The following is a 19311-nucleotide window of genomic DNA, read 5'->3' as shown; positions in this document are numbered from 1 at the left end:
AATTAGCCTTACATAGCAGTCTTGTTAGGGAATAGATTTAAGTCCAGGCAGTGCCTCCAAAATTTGGGAAAAGGTTTACTTTTAACTAATGCTGAGAAATGATTGGATACAAACATTTCACTCAGTTCATTTACAAAGAACCACCAATTGCAGTAGCTTTCAGTACCCCTGGGTGACTGTTGCACTAAAAATGAGGGACTTTCTGTCTCGTTATTGCTCCTTGGAAGCCTATATTCCCTTTCAGCTAGAGAACTGTTGATATATTGATCAATACAGTGGACCCCTCACTCATCCTTATGCGAGTAGAACACGGGAGCAAAATGTAATGCCTTGTTATTGCTATTGTGACCTTCATAGTGCATATTTGACCTCACAGAAAATCAGTTTTCTGCCTCAGTTGACAGGCAAGATAAAAAATATTGATAATAGTAGAGGATGTTCAGAACCTCATAGGAAATGTCTCTCACCTTCTGGTGCTGGGCCTTCATTAGTTTTTGTTTCTCACAGACCTTTTAAACTCAATTTTTGGAAGATATAGTGAGTGCACAAAGTCAAAGGGTAAAATTAGGTTACAAAGAAGAATTCTCCCTTTTAAACCACTACCAGTTGTTCAAAATTTTCAACCTAACTTGCCTAGAGAGTTCTTCTCTTGACTGTACTGAAAGTCAGAGTGGAAGTTAAGCTGGGGTCCTGTCCTGGAAATTTTACACCTAAATTGCAATCTGGGTTGTAGCTGAATGTAGGTAGAGCTGAACTCTGTTGGTTTTGCAACACATTTTCACCTACTTTATTTTCTAACTCAGATTAGGTCTGCATCCAAAACTATGGACACCAGTTTATGGCACAGCAAATTTCAAAGGCAGGAGAAGCTGTTGTAAAGTCTGTCCCTTCATTTTCTGTTTATACAGGAATACACCTTAATATTTCTTAACTTGATAGACCTAATCATCTTTCTATCATCTCAACTAAAATAGTTGTTTCTTCAATTTTTTTAGGGATGGAGAAGGGCATAGAGCTAATACTCTGTGAGATGAAATCAAACACAAAACTATCAAAAATACTATTTTTTCCCCTTGAAACTCTTCTCCTTTATTTACTTGTGCTGCTAAAAATTCTTAAAATGTTTAAAAAATACTTTCTGGCAGAAACAAAAGCAACTACTGTTTCCATTAAAATGTTGCGTTGGGTTGGGTTGGGTTGGGTTGGGTTGGCATGGCTTGTCTTGGTTTTGATTCACTTGCTTTCTAAGCCATTTTCTTTGAAAAGCAGTTTTTAAACAAAATGGTCTACCATGTCTTGTGTTTATGTTTGCATCTGGCTACTAGATAATATCTGGAAGCCTACCTGAACTTATTTGTGCTAATTTTTTTGTGTGTGTTTTACTGGACAGTAATGGTATGAGATACTTAGAAGTAGCACAAACTGGAGTTGTTCTGTGCCCTGATGGAGTTACGTAACTATTACCATGGTGATGGTCAAAACCTCTAGGAAAAAGGGAATTTAAAAATAATATGAAGGGATAGTAGCATTACTGTGGTTATACAGAGTCCTTATGAACACAGATGAATTGACTAATTCTTCAAAGCTCAGTCTTACATTGCTATTAATCATCATGTATTTCCCCACGCACAAATCAGCTTATCAACGACAGGCTATGTGAGAAATTCAGTTCAAATAAGGGAGGCTTCTTAGAGAGACTGTTATCCAGGTGGATAACTCTATCATGGGTGTTAGGTAAACATTAGTCTTTTGTTTCCCTTACATTTTATGATGTTTCCAAATCATTTACATTTCTTGTAATATTTTATAAATAAGGACCAGCCAGACTATTAATTTCAAGCTCCAGGGTAATCTGTATATTCAGCTAACCAGAAAAACTGAGCTGTTAATGGAAACTGGATGATACTGTGTTGTATGCCTCCCACTGTGTCTCTTAGCTTCCAACTCCACTCTTTTTACAATTTCAGCACCGAATTGCATCCGATATGTACCATGTCTCAGGCCAAGCAAGACCTTAAGGAGCAGCCTGGCGAAAAGCTACAGATACAATCCGCAGCTGAAGATTATATTTCAAGCTATGGCATAGGATTTGACCCAACAAAGAATGACTTTGACTATGGTTTATGCAATGAAGTAGTTAACGTAGCTTGCTCACCAAAACCTGATGCTTTCAATCCATGTGAAGATATCATGGGGTACAACATTCTGAGAGTCCTGATATGGTTTATCAGCATTTTAGCTATCACTGGGAACATTGTTGTCCTCATTATATTAATAAGCAGTCAATACAAGCTCACTGTGCCTCGCTTTCTGATGTGCAATCTTGCATTTGCAGATCTCTGCATAGGCATCTATCTGTTGTTTATTGCATCTGTAGATATCCAGACCAAAAGCCAGTATTACAACTACGCCATAGACTGGCAAACTGGGGCAGGATGCAATACTGCAGGATTTTTCACAGTGTTTGCAAGCGAACTCTCGGTCTACACACTGACTGTGATCACCCTGGAGAGGTGGCACACCATCACCTACGCCATGCAGCTGCACCGCAAGGTCCGACTGCGTCATGCTGTGATTATAATGGTTTTTGGCTGGCTGTTTGCTTTCTCAGTAGCACTTCTTCCCATATTTGGAGTCAGCAGCTACATGAAGGTCAGCATCTGTTTGCCCATGGATATAGAAACACCATTTTCTCAGGCCTACGTTGTATGTCTTTTAGTACTGAATGTGCTCGCATTTGTGATTATATGCGTGTGCTACATCTGCATCTACTCTACCGTGAGGAACCCCAACGTGATCTCTTCCAACAGTGACACCAAGATTGCCAAGCGCATGGCCATACTGATCTTCACAGACTTCCTCTGCATGGCACCCATATCTTTTTTCGCAATATCGGCCTCACTCAAGGTTCCTCTCATCACCGTGTCCAAATCCAAGATCCTTCTGGTTTTGTTTTACCCCATCAACTCCTGTGCTAACCCTTTCCTCTATGCCATTTTCACCAAGACTTTCCGCAGGGATTTCTTCATTCTGTTGAGCAAGTTTGGTTGCTGTGAAATGCAAGCCCAGATTTACAGAACAGAGACCTCCTCATCTGCTCCTAATTTCCACACAAGAAATGGTCATTGTTCTCCTGCATCAAAAAACAGTGAGGGCCCTATTTATTCACTGGTTCCTCTGAATCACTTGAACTGAAACACTCGCATGAATTTGTGTCTGAGGTAGTGTGATAATCACTTCCAACAGTGCATTTGAATAATGACTTTAGCATAGCATGTAAACTTATGTTTTATGAGGAAAGAAAAAATTATTTCCACTTCGCTATTTTTGTTCAATGAACAACCATCAATAAGTGGCAAATCATCTTCAGCAGTTCTTGAAGACCAAAGTGCCAAAGTCTTCTCGTAGAATTGCCTTAAGAAAGAAATGAGATCATAAACCAGTATCTCCCACCATGCAGGCAGAGACTCCCTCATTCTAGGAAGATGTTAGCTGCTTACTGAGAATTAATATGTAGAAATAATTTCTTTTCATGTGAAGTGTGTTATAACAATGACAAATAATTAGGTTTTCTCATTAATCGTACTTCCTGGGGTTACAGGAGACAGAAGGCCAACGTAAGCCTCCTTGAGCACAGACTTATTAGGAATGAGAATATTGTGTGTTGTTTCCATTTCTGTTGACCACACCCATCTCCAGCTGTGCTGATGTTTTCTGTTCCATGATTCCATCAAACATCCATGATGTTTTCTGTCCACTGCATGGTCCTGCCTTATTCTGCACAGAAGTGTCACTTGGGGTGGGTTTTGTGTCGATATAGATTGGCAGGCTCAGAGAAACATATTTCATCTAAGTTTGTCTCTAGAAGTTGGTTTGGTTTGGGGTTTGTTTTCAAGTTAAGAAAGCGCAAGAACAAAGGCGAGAGAAACCTCTGATAATAAGGAGGATGTTTTCTCAAGTTGTTCTCACAGAGTTGGGTTGAATTGTATGTCTGGACCCCTTGGATATGCCAAGATGGGCCAATGGGCTGCTCTAAAATGATACACAAGGCAGGTTTACCATAAAATGGTATTAGTGCATTACACTGCCTGGACTGTGAAAAGGGCAATGGAACTAGGCATGGCTTTTGAAACCCTGAGTAAAAGTTTATGGGAAATCCTAATTTTTTGCAAAATATTTTTAGGATTTTATTATCAGATGATGGTCCACATTGGAAGACCTGAAATAAACCATAAGCTGCATATGTTGAAATAACAAAACAAAAAAAACACCACCAAACACCAAAAAACAAACAAACAAACAAAAGAAACCTTTTCATCCAGATTTCCTGATTTTACAGGAATTTTTTATTAACATCTGAATGAATGTACAGACTTTTTACATGATTTGCATAACAAACTTTTTGAGGGTTAATCATTCCAAATTGCAACAAAGATTTAGGGATGGGTAGGGTTTTCTCATGCTGGTTTCGTGGATATGTGTGGATATGTGGGCATAAAGAAAAGACCAAGAGAGGAGTCTGGGCTTTATTTCCACCTCACAAACAATTCACAGTTCTGCCCAATGAGATTATAAATCTTTGGAATCTTCATGGTTAAATGTGATGTGCTTTAAATATTTCCTACATACAGCTCATAAAATTTCAGTACCAAATCTTGATGCTTCTATCTATAATCTCCCATCATCAGCTTCACTTTTCAGTATCTGAACCTGATGTGAATAACTACAGGAGGTGATTATTCATTCAGTCCTAACCAGGAAAGGAACTATCAGCTCCCTAGTGCATAAAACAGGGGACATCAAAAGAGTGTGGCTTGGGGGATGATATTTCATTACTCAACACAAGTAACACTCCCTCCAAGATCCAGGAGAAGTAAGAATGAAAAACAAGAGCATGAAAGACAGTTCATCTCTGGGAAGATCTTCTGACTATTCAGAGGAATGATTTTTTTTACAAATACTTTATATCATATATAGCGTTATGGTGTGCAGCCATTAAAACCCATCCGGATGGAAGTGACTGAATGATGATGTTCCAAAATGACAGACACTCTAGTTACATTTTAAAAAGGCTCCTGATTCTATTCTTGGGTCAAAAATGAGAGGTGTTATTTGGCAAATACTATCCCATTTTTGTTGATAAATAGGGAAAAGTCTTGTAGTGCATCATGTTATGCTTTTTTGCCTTGGTGCTGTCCATTTGTCAAGGATGAGACCTGGCAGTTCAGGAAAGCACAGGCATCATAGTCTAGAAGCCAGTTTTGTAAATTGTCTTGTCAGGCACATGGGCTTGGTACAGCTGATCTGCTTCATGCAAACCCATTGCCTAGACATTTGCAGAATTTTAAATATGCTTTACAAATTAGCATCTCTGAAAAGAGACCTTGCAGGATCGTATCTTGTATACAGAGTCAGACCAGTGCCCAAGGGATGAAGCCACCTTAGCCCATGGCTCTTCCTCCAGAGGATGCTAGAGCTGATACTTGAAGAGCAAGTAGAACTTGCCTTGTCCCAAGCAAGAGGACATGTCATCCTGCCCACACATGCTGCTCAGGAGCTCTGGTGGCAACTCAGGCTGTGGCAGGACCTCCAAAGCTGGGAGGTTGACCATGCAGTTTTCAAGACAAAAACCTCCTTCTAGTCCTTAGAATTCCTTGGCTTTAACTATTCTTTGGATTTTAATTTTAATAATTTTCCAGATTCTAAGACACATTTGTGTGACCTGTGTCTTTCTCTGCATGGGACATAGGTCTGTTTGTAGCAATTTTTTAAGCAGTATTTTTTGTTTGAAGAAAGTAGTATAAGAAAAAAAATGCAAGATACGTTTTTTTCATGCTTGTAATGTACAAAAAACCTACCGGTGGCTGGTGTGGATTTTCTCAGCACTGAACAACATGTTTATGTTGTAATCTTTAAACTGTTTTACACTTCCCTTTTTGAAATCTATTTTAATAAAACCAGTATCACAACAAAGTGCCTTGAGAACAAGTGTATGGCCAGAGATATGCTGACAAAGTATGCAATAAATGTTTCTGCTTATCTGGAGAGCTCCATTTATGCAGCACAGCCTCCACAGTCAGGTCACTGTGACCTACAGATGAAGCTCAGCTGGTGAGATACTCTGCATAGAAAACCCTCCTGTAGACTCCTGGATAGTTAACAAAGCACAGAGAGGTATGTTTGAAACCTCCAACAAATAACATACTAAGACTGACCTGTTTGGGTTTTTAACAAATCTCTCTTCTATTAATTCATATTTCTTATTAAATAAGATATTATCCGTTGATAGAGCTCAGACAGGCATTTTCCTCCTTTTCAATATATGTAAATGGTGGTTGTTAAATGATACATTCTAATTTTTTTCCCCTCCATTTTACACCCAGGGCATGAAATTCTATTTTGTGGAATATTCTCCTCAGACAAATAAGTATGTGTCTGTGTGTGCACATGTGTAGGAGAGAGGCCACAGGTAACAAGAAAACTGAGTCAAAGCCTAACTCCAACTCACAGAAAAAACCTTGGAGTTGTTCTGTTTTGGAGCCCATTGCTAGCTTGCTCCAAAAACCACCTGACAATAGACAATGTTGTAATACCTTCTGGTTTTCCTTGCTGCCCTTATGTGGCCATCCATTGCATTTTAGACTTCACCAAGCCCCAAAAATGCCCAGTTAAAGAATTATGACTCTCTTTGCCCTTATGGTGCCAACACCAGTGACACAAAGGGACTGTGCTGGCAGTGAGGACATGATAAGCAACTTCTTCATTTGTTTGATAAAGCATCGTTCTTTCAGGCAGGTACCTTATGGGGAACCCAAACCTGACCTCCCTAAGAAACACTCATCTTGTGATGGGAAATGAGAAATGGGACTATTTCAGCTTGGCAGACTAAGGGCAGCATCACAGAAATTGTCACCATGGGTAAAGGTAATAGAAGCAGCTGGTCAAAGGCGTCAATAAAAGCAAAAACCTGACTCAGTAGAGAAAATGAACCATGATCCATTTTCTTTATAGCTTTGCTCTGGGGGTTGCACAGATATGCCAAGCAGAGTTTGCTCATTAGAAGGCAGGTCTACATTTGAGCTTGTTAAGAATGCAAGATGAGATTTGCATCCCATTTAGCAAGTCTTCAAAATCATTTGACCACATTTCTTTCCTGTAGATTCCCTCCTAATCATTCCACTGAGGACAAAGCAGATAATCTTACATTTAATTTATGCAGTTTTGTTGTTAAGAAGAGTTAATAATGTGAAATGATTTATCCTCAAGGAATAATTTAAACATCCCTCCCCGTCCCTGAATGAAAGAACAGAAAAGAAAGGTGGGTCTGGTTCAAACGGTCAAGTAAGCACATACAAACCTCCTCACAGATTTGCATCTTTAATGTGGGCATATGCAATCTCCCATTGTGTATGCAAATGTGAATGGCTCATACACACTCTTCTTCAGTGAGAGTTTTTGTCTAAGTACTTGGTTACAAGCACATATTTGAAAATGTGGACCTTGTTGCTTTAAAATATTCTAGCACAGGAGTAGGATTTTATAGCTGTCATCTGGATAATTAAACTCTTCATTAACAGTTGTTCTCGAACCAGTGGGTGACCTTTAATTAGGGATGAAAGTACTCAGGAATGGATTTCAAGCATTAAGAAGCTGCAGAGGAGCCCTTTGCCCCCCACTTTACAAGTCCATTGAAAACATTTCATAAAACATTGGTTTTCCAAGAGGAATGATGCTGTGTAAGACAAAAATATTTTTCCAGGCCCAACTTATCAGATGTATGCTTCACTTTAACTTGTTGTAACTAAAATATTATATTTTGTTTTTTCTGTCTCATGAAGACTTCGCCATGTGTTCCTGGGTCTTTGTTATCCCAATCTGGACATTTGCATCAAGTTTGTACCCCCACCAATAAAAGAACAGGGAAAATTAACAAATTCACAATGAGAGTAGAGCCCAGATGGGGGCACATTGTATTTATGAGTAGGTTGAAAATTGCAGGGCAAGACTGAGTAATATGGAAATTTCTGTTGAGTTATCTGAATATCCAGTGTTAAAATTTTGCATTAAAGGGGATATTTTAGCTGGAGTATTGTTCCCAGGAAGTAATAGAAATTTGCATGGAAGAATCCTATGGAGAGATAAACTTTAAAGAAAGTTCAAGTCAGGATATTTTATTTCATTGTTGAAGAATTGTGCTAAGAAAAAAGCAAGAGATTGATGAAAACAACACGTACACAAGGTCTCTGGAAAAAAGGATAGCAGCTCCTTTAGGGAACACCCAGGCACCACACTGGACCATCACCAGTCACCTTGGCATTGCAATCCTTTGTATTGCTTGTGAGCTACAAATGCCTGATTAGCTTTAAATACTCCCCGTTTCTTCTTTTCTTGACTATGCTGTCAGGACAGGCATGTACCCCTTGGACATCTGTACCCTTGACTCTTCATTGCCTCAACTTTATCACACCTTGGTCCTTTCCAAAATGATAGCTTGTGCTATCTGTGCCTAGAAGTGTGTTCTGCTTTACCTGCAATCATGTAGGAACAGAATCCACAACCCTTAGAAATATTTCTTCAGAAATCAGCAGTTGGAAGATCAGAAGCCTGCTCATAGCTCTCTGTACCAGCGTGCACATGTATTCTTATGTTGCCTTCCTGTTTCCCTCTCCCATTTTTGGTTATTTGTTTGAGTGACTGTGGTGAGGATAACTGGCTCTTTCCCAAGCTTAAGACATTCTGCTTTGAAATAGTCACTGTTTGAGCCAGCTGACTTCCATAAATCAGGATGATGAAAATCGATTCCTCTCCCTGACTCTATACCTTCCCTGGACTTTGTTGGGGGGAAAAAAAATCTTAATTTTAAATGGAGGATATACATTTTTTTCTTTCCCACATTGCCAGCTGCATTTTAGCCTTGTCCCACAAATGTCATGGTGGCATAAGGCATCCCTAAGTGCAGCAGGAGAAACTGGGGAAGGAGGAGGGAGGAATCAGTCTCAATAAAGTGGGCCCATCAAAAGCTAGAAATGCACAGCCAAATTAGAGCAGTTTTTAAAGGATCCCCACATGCTCCAAAGACTGTCAGAACCCATGTTGAGTAAAAGCCCAAAGCCATTCTTTTTTTTTAAATTTGTGCACTAAAGTCTGCAGTAAAACAGGATTCACTCTACCGTGGGGTCTCTGCATGTGTCTATATGGCCGTAGACTGTGCCAAATACTGAGTTTAACAAGGGCACCAGAACCAGAGGTTTTCCTCAATGTACCTGGTGCTGAAATACTCTGTTTCTCAGCAGAGCCAAGTTGCTTGGACTAGGCCAAAAATTGAGTTGAACTACCCTTTTTTTCTAGAAGTGGCATAGGCATGGCAAAGTGTTCTCAACCACGTTAAATTAATCAAGGTTTGGAGTTTTTTTCCAGCAACTTCAGCTTCTCCAGCTGCCCATCATTACTGTTCTCCTAGTTTATTTGTTCTTCCTTCCTTTCTTCTTTCAAACACCTCTGCAGCCCACAATCACTGCTTTTAGTATCAGTTTCCCTTCCTTCCAGGGATGGTGGCATCTTTTTGTGTGATTACACCAAAGTCACAACTGAAACACTCATTAGTCACTGAAAAAGCTTTCAAGGCATCAGTATTCTATTTTTTCACATGGAGGTGTTGTTTACTTCATGGTAAAGCTCAGAATGTTTTTCCACACATTTAACACCATCATTACTATTTCTGAGCTTCAGCGTCTCTCCTACAGTACACTATTAATGAAGGCACCAGCTGGATGGTGCCTTTGGTCTCGGTTTCTCTGTCCCTTGTGCACCTGTGTAGACAAGTGCCACCATTCTCAGACCGTCAAAAGAGACCTCCCAGTTGGACTGCCCTGACTATAGGTGCTAGTCCTGTTTTGATGTTCATCAGCGCCAGCAGAAGAGATCTGCTTTCGTCCATGAGGAGGGCCACCTGTGAAGTCATGAGAAACTGGGGAGGAAACAGGTGACCTGCTTTCACAACAGCCTTGTCACTGCCCAAAGACCTCAAAGAGCACTTGAAGGGCAGCCAAATCATAACATATATAATTGCAATTTGGCATCTCTCCACGTTGCTTTAGGTAAACTGGCATGATAAACCTTTAGGTAAACACAGCATTGGGGGGCTATTCTGGGACACTGCTAAGTGGAGTCGCAGTTTGTAAAGAACCGTGAGACCTCTCCTGTAAAAAATGCGTGCATGCATTTGACACCATGAGTCAAAAAAGATTACCAAGAGTTAACTATTTGGGTAATCGGGCAATTATCATGCAACTAATTAGGTCTGACCTAATTTCTGGAAAATAACTATCCAGGTAATCGTTTTGTTTGTTTCCTCTCTCGGAATAATTCATCAGCAAATACATTTGTTTTCTTTCTGCAAAGGTCCCATGTGAGTTGTAGCCCAAGTGGCTTCTGGTTACTTCTTTCCTAATTAAAGACCCTGTGTCCCTTTTTTCAGAAGGTGAGAAACACTGCCACTTGAGAAACACTGCCACAAAAGAAACACTTCTCTTGCCTATCAGACACAGATGGTGGTGCCTAAGGCTGCGAGCGAACTGAAGTTGTTTGCATAATGCAATCTCCACGCTTTCCCCACTCCTGCAAAGCTCAGGTTAACAGTTGCATGTAGACAAGAGTGAACAGTGTAAGCAGAGAACTATAGGTGTTAGGAATTAGGCATCCAGGATTCATGGACATTCATGGGGAGGACTCCTTAGAAGGCTTGAGGTTTTAGGATCCCTTTAGTCTCAGAAAACTAAAGGGAACTGAGGGAAGAGGTTTTGGTTTTGCATGAGACAAGATGATCATCTGCCCTATTTTAATTAATACTTGTTTACACAAAGGCTGGTCCCCAGCAGTGCTCTTCTTAGCCTCATGGTTTTCTCTCCTCCCAAAAAACTAAAAAGACTTTTGAAGGGTAAGCCTGAAGAAGCACTCACTGCTAGCAGAGTGAGGAGAATTACAATTGAGGGAAGGAGCGAGGGAGGAAGGAAGGGAGCAAGGGAGGTTACAGAATCGACCAGGTTGGAAAAAACCTCCGAATCCAGCCCTTGATCCACTACCACCGTGGTTACTAGACCATGGCACTAAGTGCCACATCCAATCTCAGCTTGAAAACCTCCAGGGATGGAGAATCCACCACTTCCCTGGGCAGCCCATTCCAATGCCTGATTACCCTCTCTGTAAAGAATTTCTTCCTAATATCCAACCTAAACCTCCCCTGGCACAGCTTGAGATCATGCCCTCTTGTCTTACTGAGAGCTGCCTGGGAGAAGAGATCAACCCTCACCTGGCTACAACCTCCTTTCAGGGAGTTGTAGAGAGTGATGAGGTCACCTCTAAGCCTCCTCTTCTCCAGACTAAACAACCCCAGCTCCCTCAGCCCCTCCTCACAGGACTTACGCTCAAGTCCCTTCACCAGTCTTGTTGCTCTTCTCTGGACCTGCTCCAGCACCTCAATATCCTTCCTGAACTGAGGGGCCCAGAACTGAACACAATACTCAAGGTGTGACCTCACCAGTGCTGAGTACAGGGGAAGGATCACTTCCTGCTCCTGCTGGCCACACTGTTCCTGATGCAGGCCAGGATGCCATTGGCCTTCTTGGCCACCTGGGCACACTGCTGGCTCATGTTCAGCTTCCTGTCAATCAGCATCTGCAGATCCCTTTCCTCCTGACTGCTCTCCAGCCACTCTGTCCCCAGCCTGTAGCACTGCAGGGGTTGTTGTGGCCAAAGTGCAGGACCCGGCACTTGGCCCTGTTGAACCTCATCCCGTTGGAATCAGCCCAACTCTACAGCTTGTCCAGGTCCCTCAGAAGAGCCCTCCTGCCTTCCAGCACATAAACGTGCCGCCCCCCCCATCGCTTGGTGTCATCTGCAAATTTGCTAATGATGGGAGGGAGATGGCGGGAGGGATGGATGCATGAATGAATGCATGGATGGATGGATGGACGGATGGATGGATGGATGAACAGTGTCCAGGAAAACAAGATGCACTTAGTAGGAGCTTTTGCCATATTCCAGAAGTAGAACAATTTTCTTACGGCTGCATCCAGAAACCACATGGTATTGGAGTAAAATCTTCTATGTCTTGTACTCTTCAGCCAGCAAAGAGAAGATGGCTGTCTGAGGAGAGAGTCATAGTGAAGCTTTCAAAGGCTTTATACTTTTTTTTAATGTTGGCAAGCTCTGAGGAAAAAGTGTTGGGGAAGAAGAGGACAACAGAATGAAATTTCTCTTACTTGAAATAAAACTGTACAAATAATTTTTATGAAGGGAGTGAAAAGACTTGCACTGAGGTGGCTCATAAAAAAAACCCCAATGTTTAATTTTTCTAAGCTGGGCCTCCTGGAGTGACCAATGCTCTGCACAGAGACTAATATTCATCCCTGTTCAGAGAACCAGCACAAGGACTATTTCCACAATAAATGACCTTTAAAGTGGGGCTGACATGATATGTAAGTTTTGTACTGGCCCTCTTCACTGCAGCAAATTGCATGTTGAGAAGGGAATGCCTGTCTTTTGCCTATGAAAAATTGCCCATTCCTTCCGTGTCACCCCCAGCCACTCCTAACACACATTTGTTTACGTGCACTTTTGGCTCCAAGGCTGTGCATCACACAGTAGCACCAGAGCAACATACTATTTTAAAATAAAATGTGTGGTAAAATTATTCCCCAAAAGATAGGCAACTCCTGCCTATTACCTGGGATTGAGACAGTGTGTTTTGAGCTGAAAATCACCGAAAAGAGACAAACAGGCTACAGGAGCACATGAAGTCATGTCTGTTCTAGCTGTATGGGTTAAAAAAAACAGAGGGAAGAAAGCCTAGTCAAGTAGAAGGTGTACTGAATTTGGGTGTCTCAGCTCTCAGCCTCTCCAAGCAAACACCCTCCTCTCTGCAAAGGGTGGTTGAAGGGCTGGAAGATGACAAGAGGGAAGGGTAAAGCCCACAAAGTATTTTATCTTCTCAGCTGCCAAGCAACTGGGCTCATCATTCCTTCTGACAGGGATTCATATGTCTTCTTACCTAGAAACAAAGCCAAATTAACTCCTCCGTTGAATTACAGCCAAATTTACATAATACACACACACACAAAAAATGCATTTCACCACCAAGCACCACTTTTATCATTAGCAAATGCAACTCTCTCACTGCCTCATCACCTCCAGATTTTATCTCCATCTTTTCTTACAACTTCCATGAAAAAAAGTCTTTTTCTAACCAAGTTCTTCCTACCACCGGAAGGCCTGTCTGCAAGGAGCAAGTCTTGCTGTCCTCTCCCGCCTGCAGAGGGTACTGATATCTCTGCTAGTGTCAAAGTAAGCTCTCTTCCCACCTGTGACAGGTATGCCAGGACCCCATCCCTCGTTGCTTCCTGGGCAATAACACCAAAAGTCAACAATCACAGCAGCACCTGCACTCTTCTTCACACCTCAGAGGCCATCCAAGCTGCACAGCCTGACAAACTTATAAATCTGTATGCAAGGCGTGCTCTCACCAGACTGCAAGTTAGGTGCTGCAAAACAAGAGCAAGACCTCAATGCTTTTGCAGAATTGCTTTTGCTCATGTGCTGCATCAGGGTAACTTACAGAGAAAAGCACATGAAATAATTGAGTATATATTAACCCACCTACTGTGTGGGTATTAAAGCAAAACAGATAGTGGAGGCTGCATGGAGAGAGCAGACAGCAGGCTGAGGTGTCCCTGCCCTCCCCTCTGTTTCACAGAGATCCTTTGTTCTAATGCAAAATTTTTTTATGCAATGTGTGTAGGGAGCAAGAACAGAGCTGGGGAAATGAACACATTGTTTTTTCCCAGTGCGCTGTTCTCGCTCCTTGCTAAGAGCCAGAACACAAAAATAAAGTGATGCTTGAACACCTTTAACTACTCAATGACAGGATGTTCAGGCTTCCTGAGAGCAAGTTGAGATCAACAGCTACTCAGAGGTCCTGGTTTTTTGGGTAGTGGGAGAGCCTCTCCTCCAGGTCTACATATTCTCTACATGTAACATTTTAAAAGCTAAGGCATCCACTTGTTCAGAGCAGGAGAGAGCATACATTTGGTCTGGTTATGAGGATCAGGCAGCACTTGCAGAGCCTACAGCTCTGCTATATTTACAGCTCCTTCTTGTCCTTCATTAGTCACCGAGTCACACTACATTTCTCTCCTGAGAGAGAAATCAGAGTAATCGCCTCCTGTGTTTTCCTACACCACCTGGAAAGGCACACGTGTTCCCTTTCTCTCTCTTTTTGCTCAAGTGCTTTTTTGTTTCTGCCCTTTCCCTCTCTGTTGCATTTCTTTGAACCAGCCCAGATATTTCACTTCTGATGGGAATATTCTGTACTCTTCAAGCACACAAACAGGTTGGGGGAGAGATCTGAGGGGCTCAAGGCAGGAAGCCTGATCTTGGTCAAGAGGCTGATGGGTGGGACTATTTTTTGAGAGAGATTCAGAAGAAGAATTAGGAAGATAAGCCTTGGCCTAGCCCAAACGATTTGTCTTGATTTAGAATAGACATTTGAAACCAAAGACTGAATCCTTCAGAAGGGCTAGGTTTAGATACTTTATGATGGAGAGGTAGAGATGCTAGCAATTATGAAAACTGGTTGTTGCATTATTTACATGACATTGGATGGCATTTTCCATCTAATAAGAACAATAGCAGAGTAAAGAAAGCTGCTGTGATTTAAAAGCCCTGCCAGATAAAAAAAGCACTGCTAAGCAGCCTCTGGCCACAAAATCAGGCTGAACTGGATGTGTGCACCCCATACTCCACTCCCAGCCAAGCTTCTAGAATTGAGAATCCACTGGAGGAAGCATAAATGCCAGTTGCTGTGAACACGCTTTTTTTTCCCTCTTCAAATTCCTGGCTCTTAGTGCATTTTCCTTCTGCCTGGTAAGCCCTGCAGGCAGAAAGAAAGGGCACAGCCTCTGCAGATGGGGACCTGGCCATGCGCTGTCTCCACCAGCTGGTTTTGGTGGGGCCAGAGGACAGGGCAAGCTTGTGCAATACACCCGAGCTCTCCCAGCACCAGGGTTTTGTGATCGCCTGCTATTTTTGTACTTTTGATGTCTCCTCACGGTTTCCTAGACATTCCCTTCAATGGGATTAACTCACAGTTGCATAGAATATCCAGTCTCAACCCATCCATATTAAAAATTCAGAATCTTCCCTTTCCTCTTCAAGTAGAAAGCGGCTGCCCTGGATTTCTACAGTATCCAGTGTTTACCATATGAATGGGCTGGCATTAGCTATGCTGCTGCTCAATACCTGTTTCTGCCAAATCCTTCCACATTATTTATAACCTGATTGCTCTGCTTTCTAGACTTTACCCACACATCTGCCAGGAATGGACTTCTGTTTTCTTCTAGGAGAAGTGAATATTCCTTCCTCCTTTCTCACACCTGCAGCCTCATCAAGTTTTTCTGGACAGTTCGTTTAACCCTTTCTCTTGCCATGACAGAGGGAGAAGAAGCTGTTACACTCTTTCTCCAAACTTCTTCTCTTAGACCAAAATTATTCCTCCTGTAGCTTTTTCTGGTTTATCTAGAAGAAGGATGTGACATTTTAGTGTAGCTTAATGAAAATGTGTGTATGGTACTAAAAATAAAACCATGACTGACTTGATTCTTTCAGTTTAGAGAGCAATAGTCTTCACATTGCAACACGAGAGTATATTGACCTCTGAGCCATTTTGGACAAACGGTATAAATTTTTCTGCAGAGGCTTAAGGTCCTGACACATTAGAGATTGTTGAGAAGTAAAATGTAGTGGCTTGTACAGCTGGTCAGACCAGAAATCCATTTTGACCTGTAATTTATTTTCCTTCTTGGAAAGTAAAGTTCCATGGACTTGCAGGGAGATTTTTGTTTACTAACCAATTTGATTAGTAAAAACACTGTGTATTAGCAAATCCCATGCTTTCACACCTCGGGAAAATGTGCTTAATTTGCCACAGAACTCCTGACCTTGCAAGCTTTAAGTGAGATGTTTAAAAAAACAACCCACAGTCCCTTTTTCATAGTACTGTCCAAGTCCTGGTTGCCATCAGGACGCTGCTGGACACCCCTTATTATTCTCTTTTGCATCAGTCCTCAGGAGTGCTGACATTCCTGGCACACGTGCAGCAGCTGGAGACACTCATTCACCACTCTGCTTCCCTAACATCTTTGATCAGGTTCAGGTCATTGTATCCCACAGGAATTTATCGCGATGGGCTTTCACATCAGTCACTTTGTGTTAGCAAAGTAGTGAAAATACTAATAAATTCTGGTCTTGCTTTGTGGCTACACAATAGGCTTTTATGTTGAAGGCTCAGAGAAGGACATGAAAACCGAGGCTGAGCAGCAGGAGCTGACAGAAGTTTCTGAGTAACTGAAAACTTTATAACAGTCTCAGAATCAGACGTTTTGCCTATGGGAATACAGCAGAGCTTGTAGCCAGGAAGGCTGGCATACAAGTGATGGCCATGCACCGTGGCAACCTCAGGTTCTTGGGGCAATCTCTGCATAAAAGGCAGAGTCTCACAGTCCCAAAGAGGTGAGTGAGCATGAAGGGCATGTCCAACCTGCTCAGGATCATCAGGGTGCTTGGACAGCTCACCCATGCCCTGGTCTATGGAAAATGTGCCACTGATAACAGTGAGAGTGTATCAACCTGCTGAACATCAAGGGAAATTTTTCCCATTGCCCAAAGAGACACTGATATTTTCAGTGCACACCTCACGCACCTTAGACTTGCAAGGTGGTGGGAAGGGTCCCCCTTCATTCCTGGGAAATGTCTCAAATGTCCCACAAATGGAACAAACTGCAGGGTAAGGCAGCTCCCTCCTGCTGCATCTTCTGGCTCAGGAGAAAGCCACGGAACCAGAGGTGAGAGGAATGAGCTGTGTGAGACAGGTCCACCACAGGGAGCCAATTCCACGGTACTCAGCTCTGCCTCATTCACAGTATGCCTTGTGGGGAGGTTTTGCCTGGATCCGCCATCACTCCCCAGATGGCAAACAGCAGGCAAAGCAATCTCCAGCATGGCACTCTCTCTTGGCTGCTGCCCCCTATCCAAGGTCAACCCTGTGCCAGAGAGTTTCCTTCTCAGCACTGCTGTGCTTGGAAAATGAGTTACTCCGAGACAACATTGCAGTGTGCTCCCACACACAGCTGCAGAGTGAGTTATTTAACAGCACAGATATTATTGAGGCACAGACTGTAACGCCTGTTTTCTTTCTGAAGTGAAAAAGGAGCATTACATCATGCCTATACTGAGAAACACTCCTTCCTTAAGGACAACAGCAGAAAGTTTATCTCAAAATGCATGATTAAAATGAAAGGGTGCTGGCAGTTAGGAAAGGGAGAGGCCATCTCCTTCCACCCTGATGCTTGTGACCTTGCCAGTGTTGTTCCTCTGCTTCCCACCTGTGGGAAACAACTATTTGAAGATATGATGGGGTGTACAAGACAAGTTTTGTAGTCCCATCTGTATAAAAGCAGCAAGGTGCCCAGAATCTCCTGGGGATCTGAGGAGAGAAAAGAACTGTGAGGGTCTCTGCAGTGCACACTCAAGTTTGATATGGAAGGGTGAGAAGGGTCTTCAGGGGATGCTCATATTTTTGGCCCTGACCCATGGCCAGCCCTGTTAACTCATCTCCAGAGGGACCTCAGCACAACCAGGTGATAAGAATTTATCCTGTCTGCCACCACTCTGCAAATGCTCAGCACTTTGCTGTCTTCTGCACATTAACAGCATCTGAAATGGGCCCAGGAAAAGAGCTATAACAGGGCTAAGTCAGATAATTGGCTGGCTGGGGTTGTAGTTTCTCCTGTGCTGTGTAGAAGATCCCCAAATTTCAATGCTGCTGCCCATGTTGTTGAAGCTGACAGGAGTTAGGATGCATTTGATACCAGGTGAGAAGCTGGAGACAATGCTGCACACGTGAGTGAACCCTTATAGGAGTCTGACAAAAGAGATTCACTCACAGCAAAAAGGCAGGCATTCATCTTGATATATCTTTTGTCACATACTGCTGCAAATATGTCATCTTGTTGCTCTCTCTCCTCCTCAAATAAGCATTGTACCTAGAACGAAATTCAGAAAAATGGATTGGTTTATTTCCAGCCCTGTAAGAGATGCACATTCACTTCAGGATTTCTCTCTCTGCACTGATAAAGACTTACACTATGCTTTCAGGGTTTTTTTTTTTAATGTATTTCCAGGTTTTTCCATTTATGGGACCAAAGGCTAATTATATCAGTAAAAAGACAATGTGTTCTGGGAGTTAGGTCTGCTATACTGAGGCCCCTGGTGGTCTAGTGGTAAGGGCGCAGCGCTGTCACCACCGAGGCCCGGGTTTGATTCCCGGTCAGGGACACTCCCGGGCAGGTGGGGCTCGTTAGCCCTTAAAGGCAACCCATCTACGTCCTAAGGACCTCGGTGCCACCGTCCAAGCTCACTTGGCCCCTTCAGATGAACCTTAGGATTAAAGGGTGGGTTCAGTTCCGCGCACACCGTGTCTCACCTAAAAAATCCAATGCGCAGGCTGGAAGGTGTAAAGACCTTCCCGGATCTTCGCTCGCGAAGACTGGCCATTATTATTACTGAGGTTACAACTCCTGTAGAGGGGCCATCTCTCTGAGGTCCCCAGTAATTCCTGCAAAACACTCCACAGGCTCAGTAGGAAGAAGATCCTTGGAGTTTCCTTGTGAAGACCATGAAAATAATTGTTTTCCATATGCCCTTGGACAAAAGTTGATGCCCAGGTTACAAATTTTAAATACAGTCAGTTTAAATGGGCTGCAGTGGTAGTGCTCACTGCAGATTTACCCTTAATCCTTTTAATAATATCAGATACTGTTTGGTGATTACACTGAGAAACTGGTTTAAATCTTCTTTAATAAGAAAATTTTTTTTTATTTTTCTGAATTGTTAGCTGTACCACAATAATCTAGTAAAATACCAAGAATTTAAGTGTCATTTATTGGCCTGGCGTTTTCACAGTTTATATGTGAATTATGATATAAGAGATACTTTCTTTGAAAAATTTGAGAAAAGTCTGAAAATTAAAACAGCAGCAGCAAACCCCTCACAAAATGAAACTTTAAACACCACCAACCATGTTCCTGAAGCTATTCTTGGAAAGGTTGTCATATTTGTGTGAAATCCTGGGGAGGGAATGTATGCAAGCATTCTGCTCAGCATGAACCCCAAACACCCACAACATTGATAGATTAAATGTAATAATATGTTTCAAAAGGGAGAAACAGTCCAAAGCAAATTATGCAACCCTTCGGCACA

The 19311-nt window shown here is 42.3% G+C and overlaps 1 protein-coding gene across 5 annotated transcripts in view; it reads left to right on the top strand.

Annotated features, from left to right (window-relative positions):
• The window catches only part of FSHR (follicle stimulating hormone receptor), a 163990-nt gene extending 158142 nt beyond the window's left edge, over nucleotides 1-5848 (top strand). For all 5 annotated transcript variants that reach the window (XM_050316701.1, XM_050316699.1, XM_050316698.1 and 2 more), the window contains one exon: nucleotides 1968-5848. In XM_050316701.1, coding sequence (XP_050172658.1) covers nucleotides 1968-3195 — 1228 coding nt within the window. In that variant the 3' untranslated portion in view covers nucleotides 3196-5848. The remainder of the gene's footprint in view (nucleotides 1-1967) is intronic.
• Nucleotides 5849-19311: the final 13463 nt, after the last annotated feature.

This window comes from Myiozetetes cayanensis, unplaced genomic scaffold, assembly GCF_022539395.1.
Source record: "Myiozetetes cayanensis isolate MyiCay16 unplaced genomic scaffold, myiCay2020 scf2-11, whole genome shotgun sequence".
NCBI lineage: Eukaryota > Metazoa > Chordata > Aves > Passeriformes > Tyrannidae > Myiozetetes > Myiozetetes cayanensis.
The sequence above is the reverse complement of the archived record's forward strand: the minus strand, read 5'-3'. Positions and strand labels throughout refer to the sequence as shown.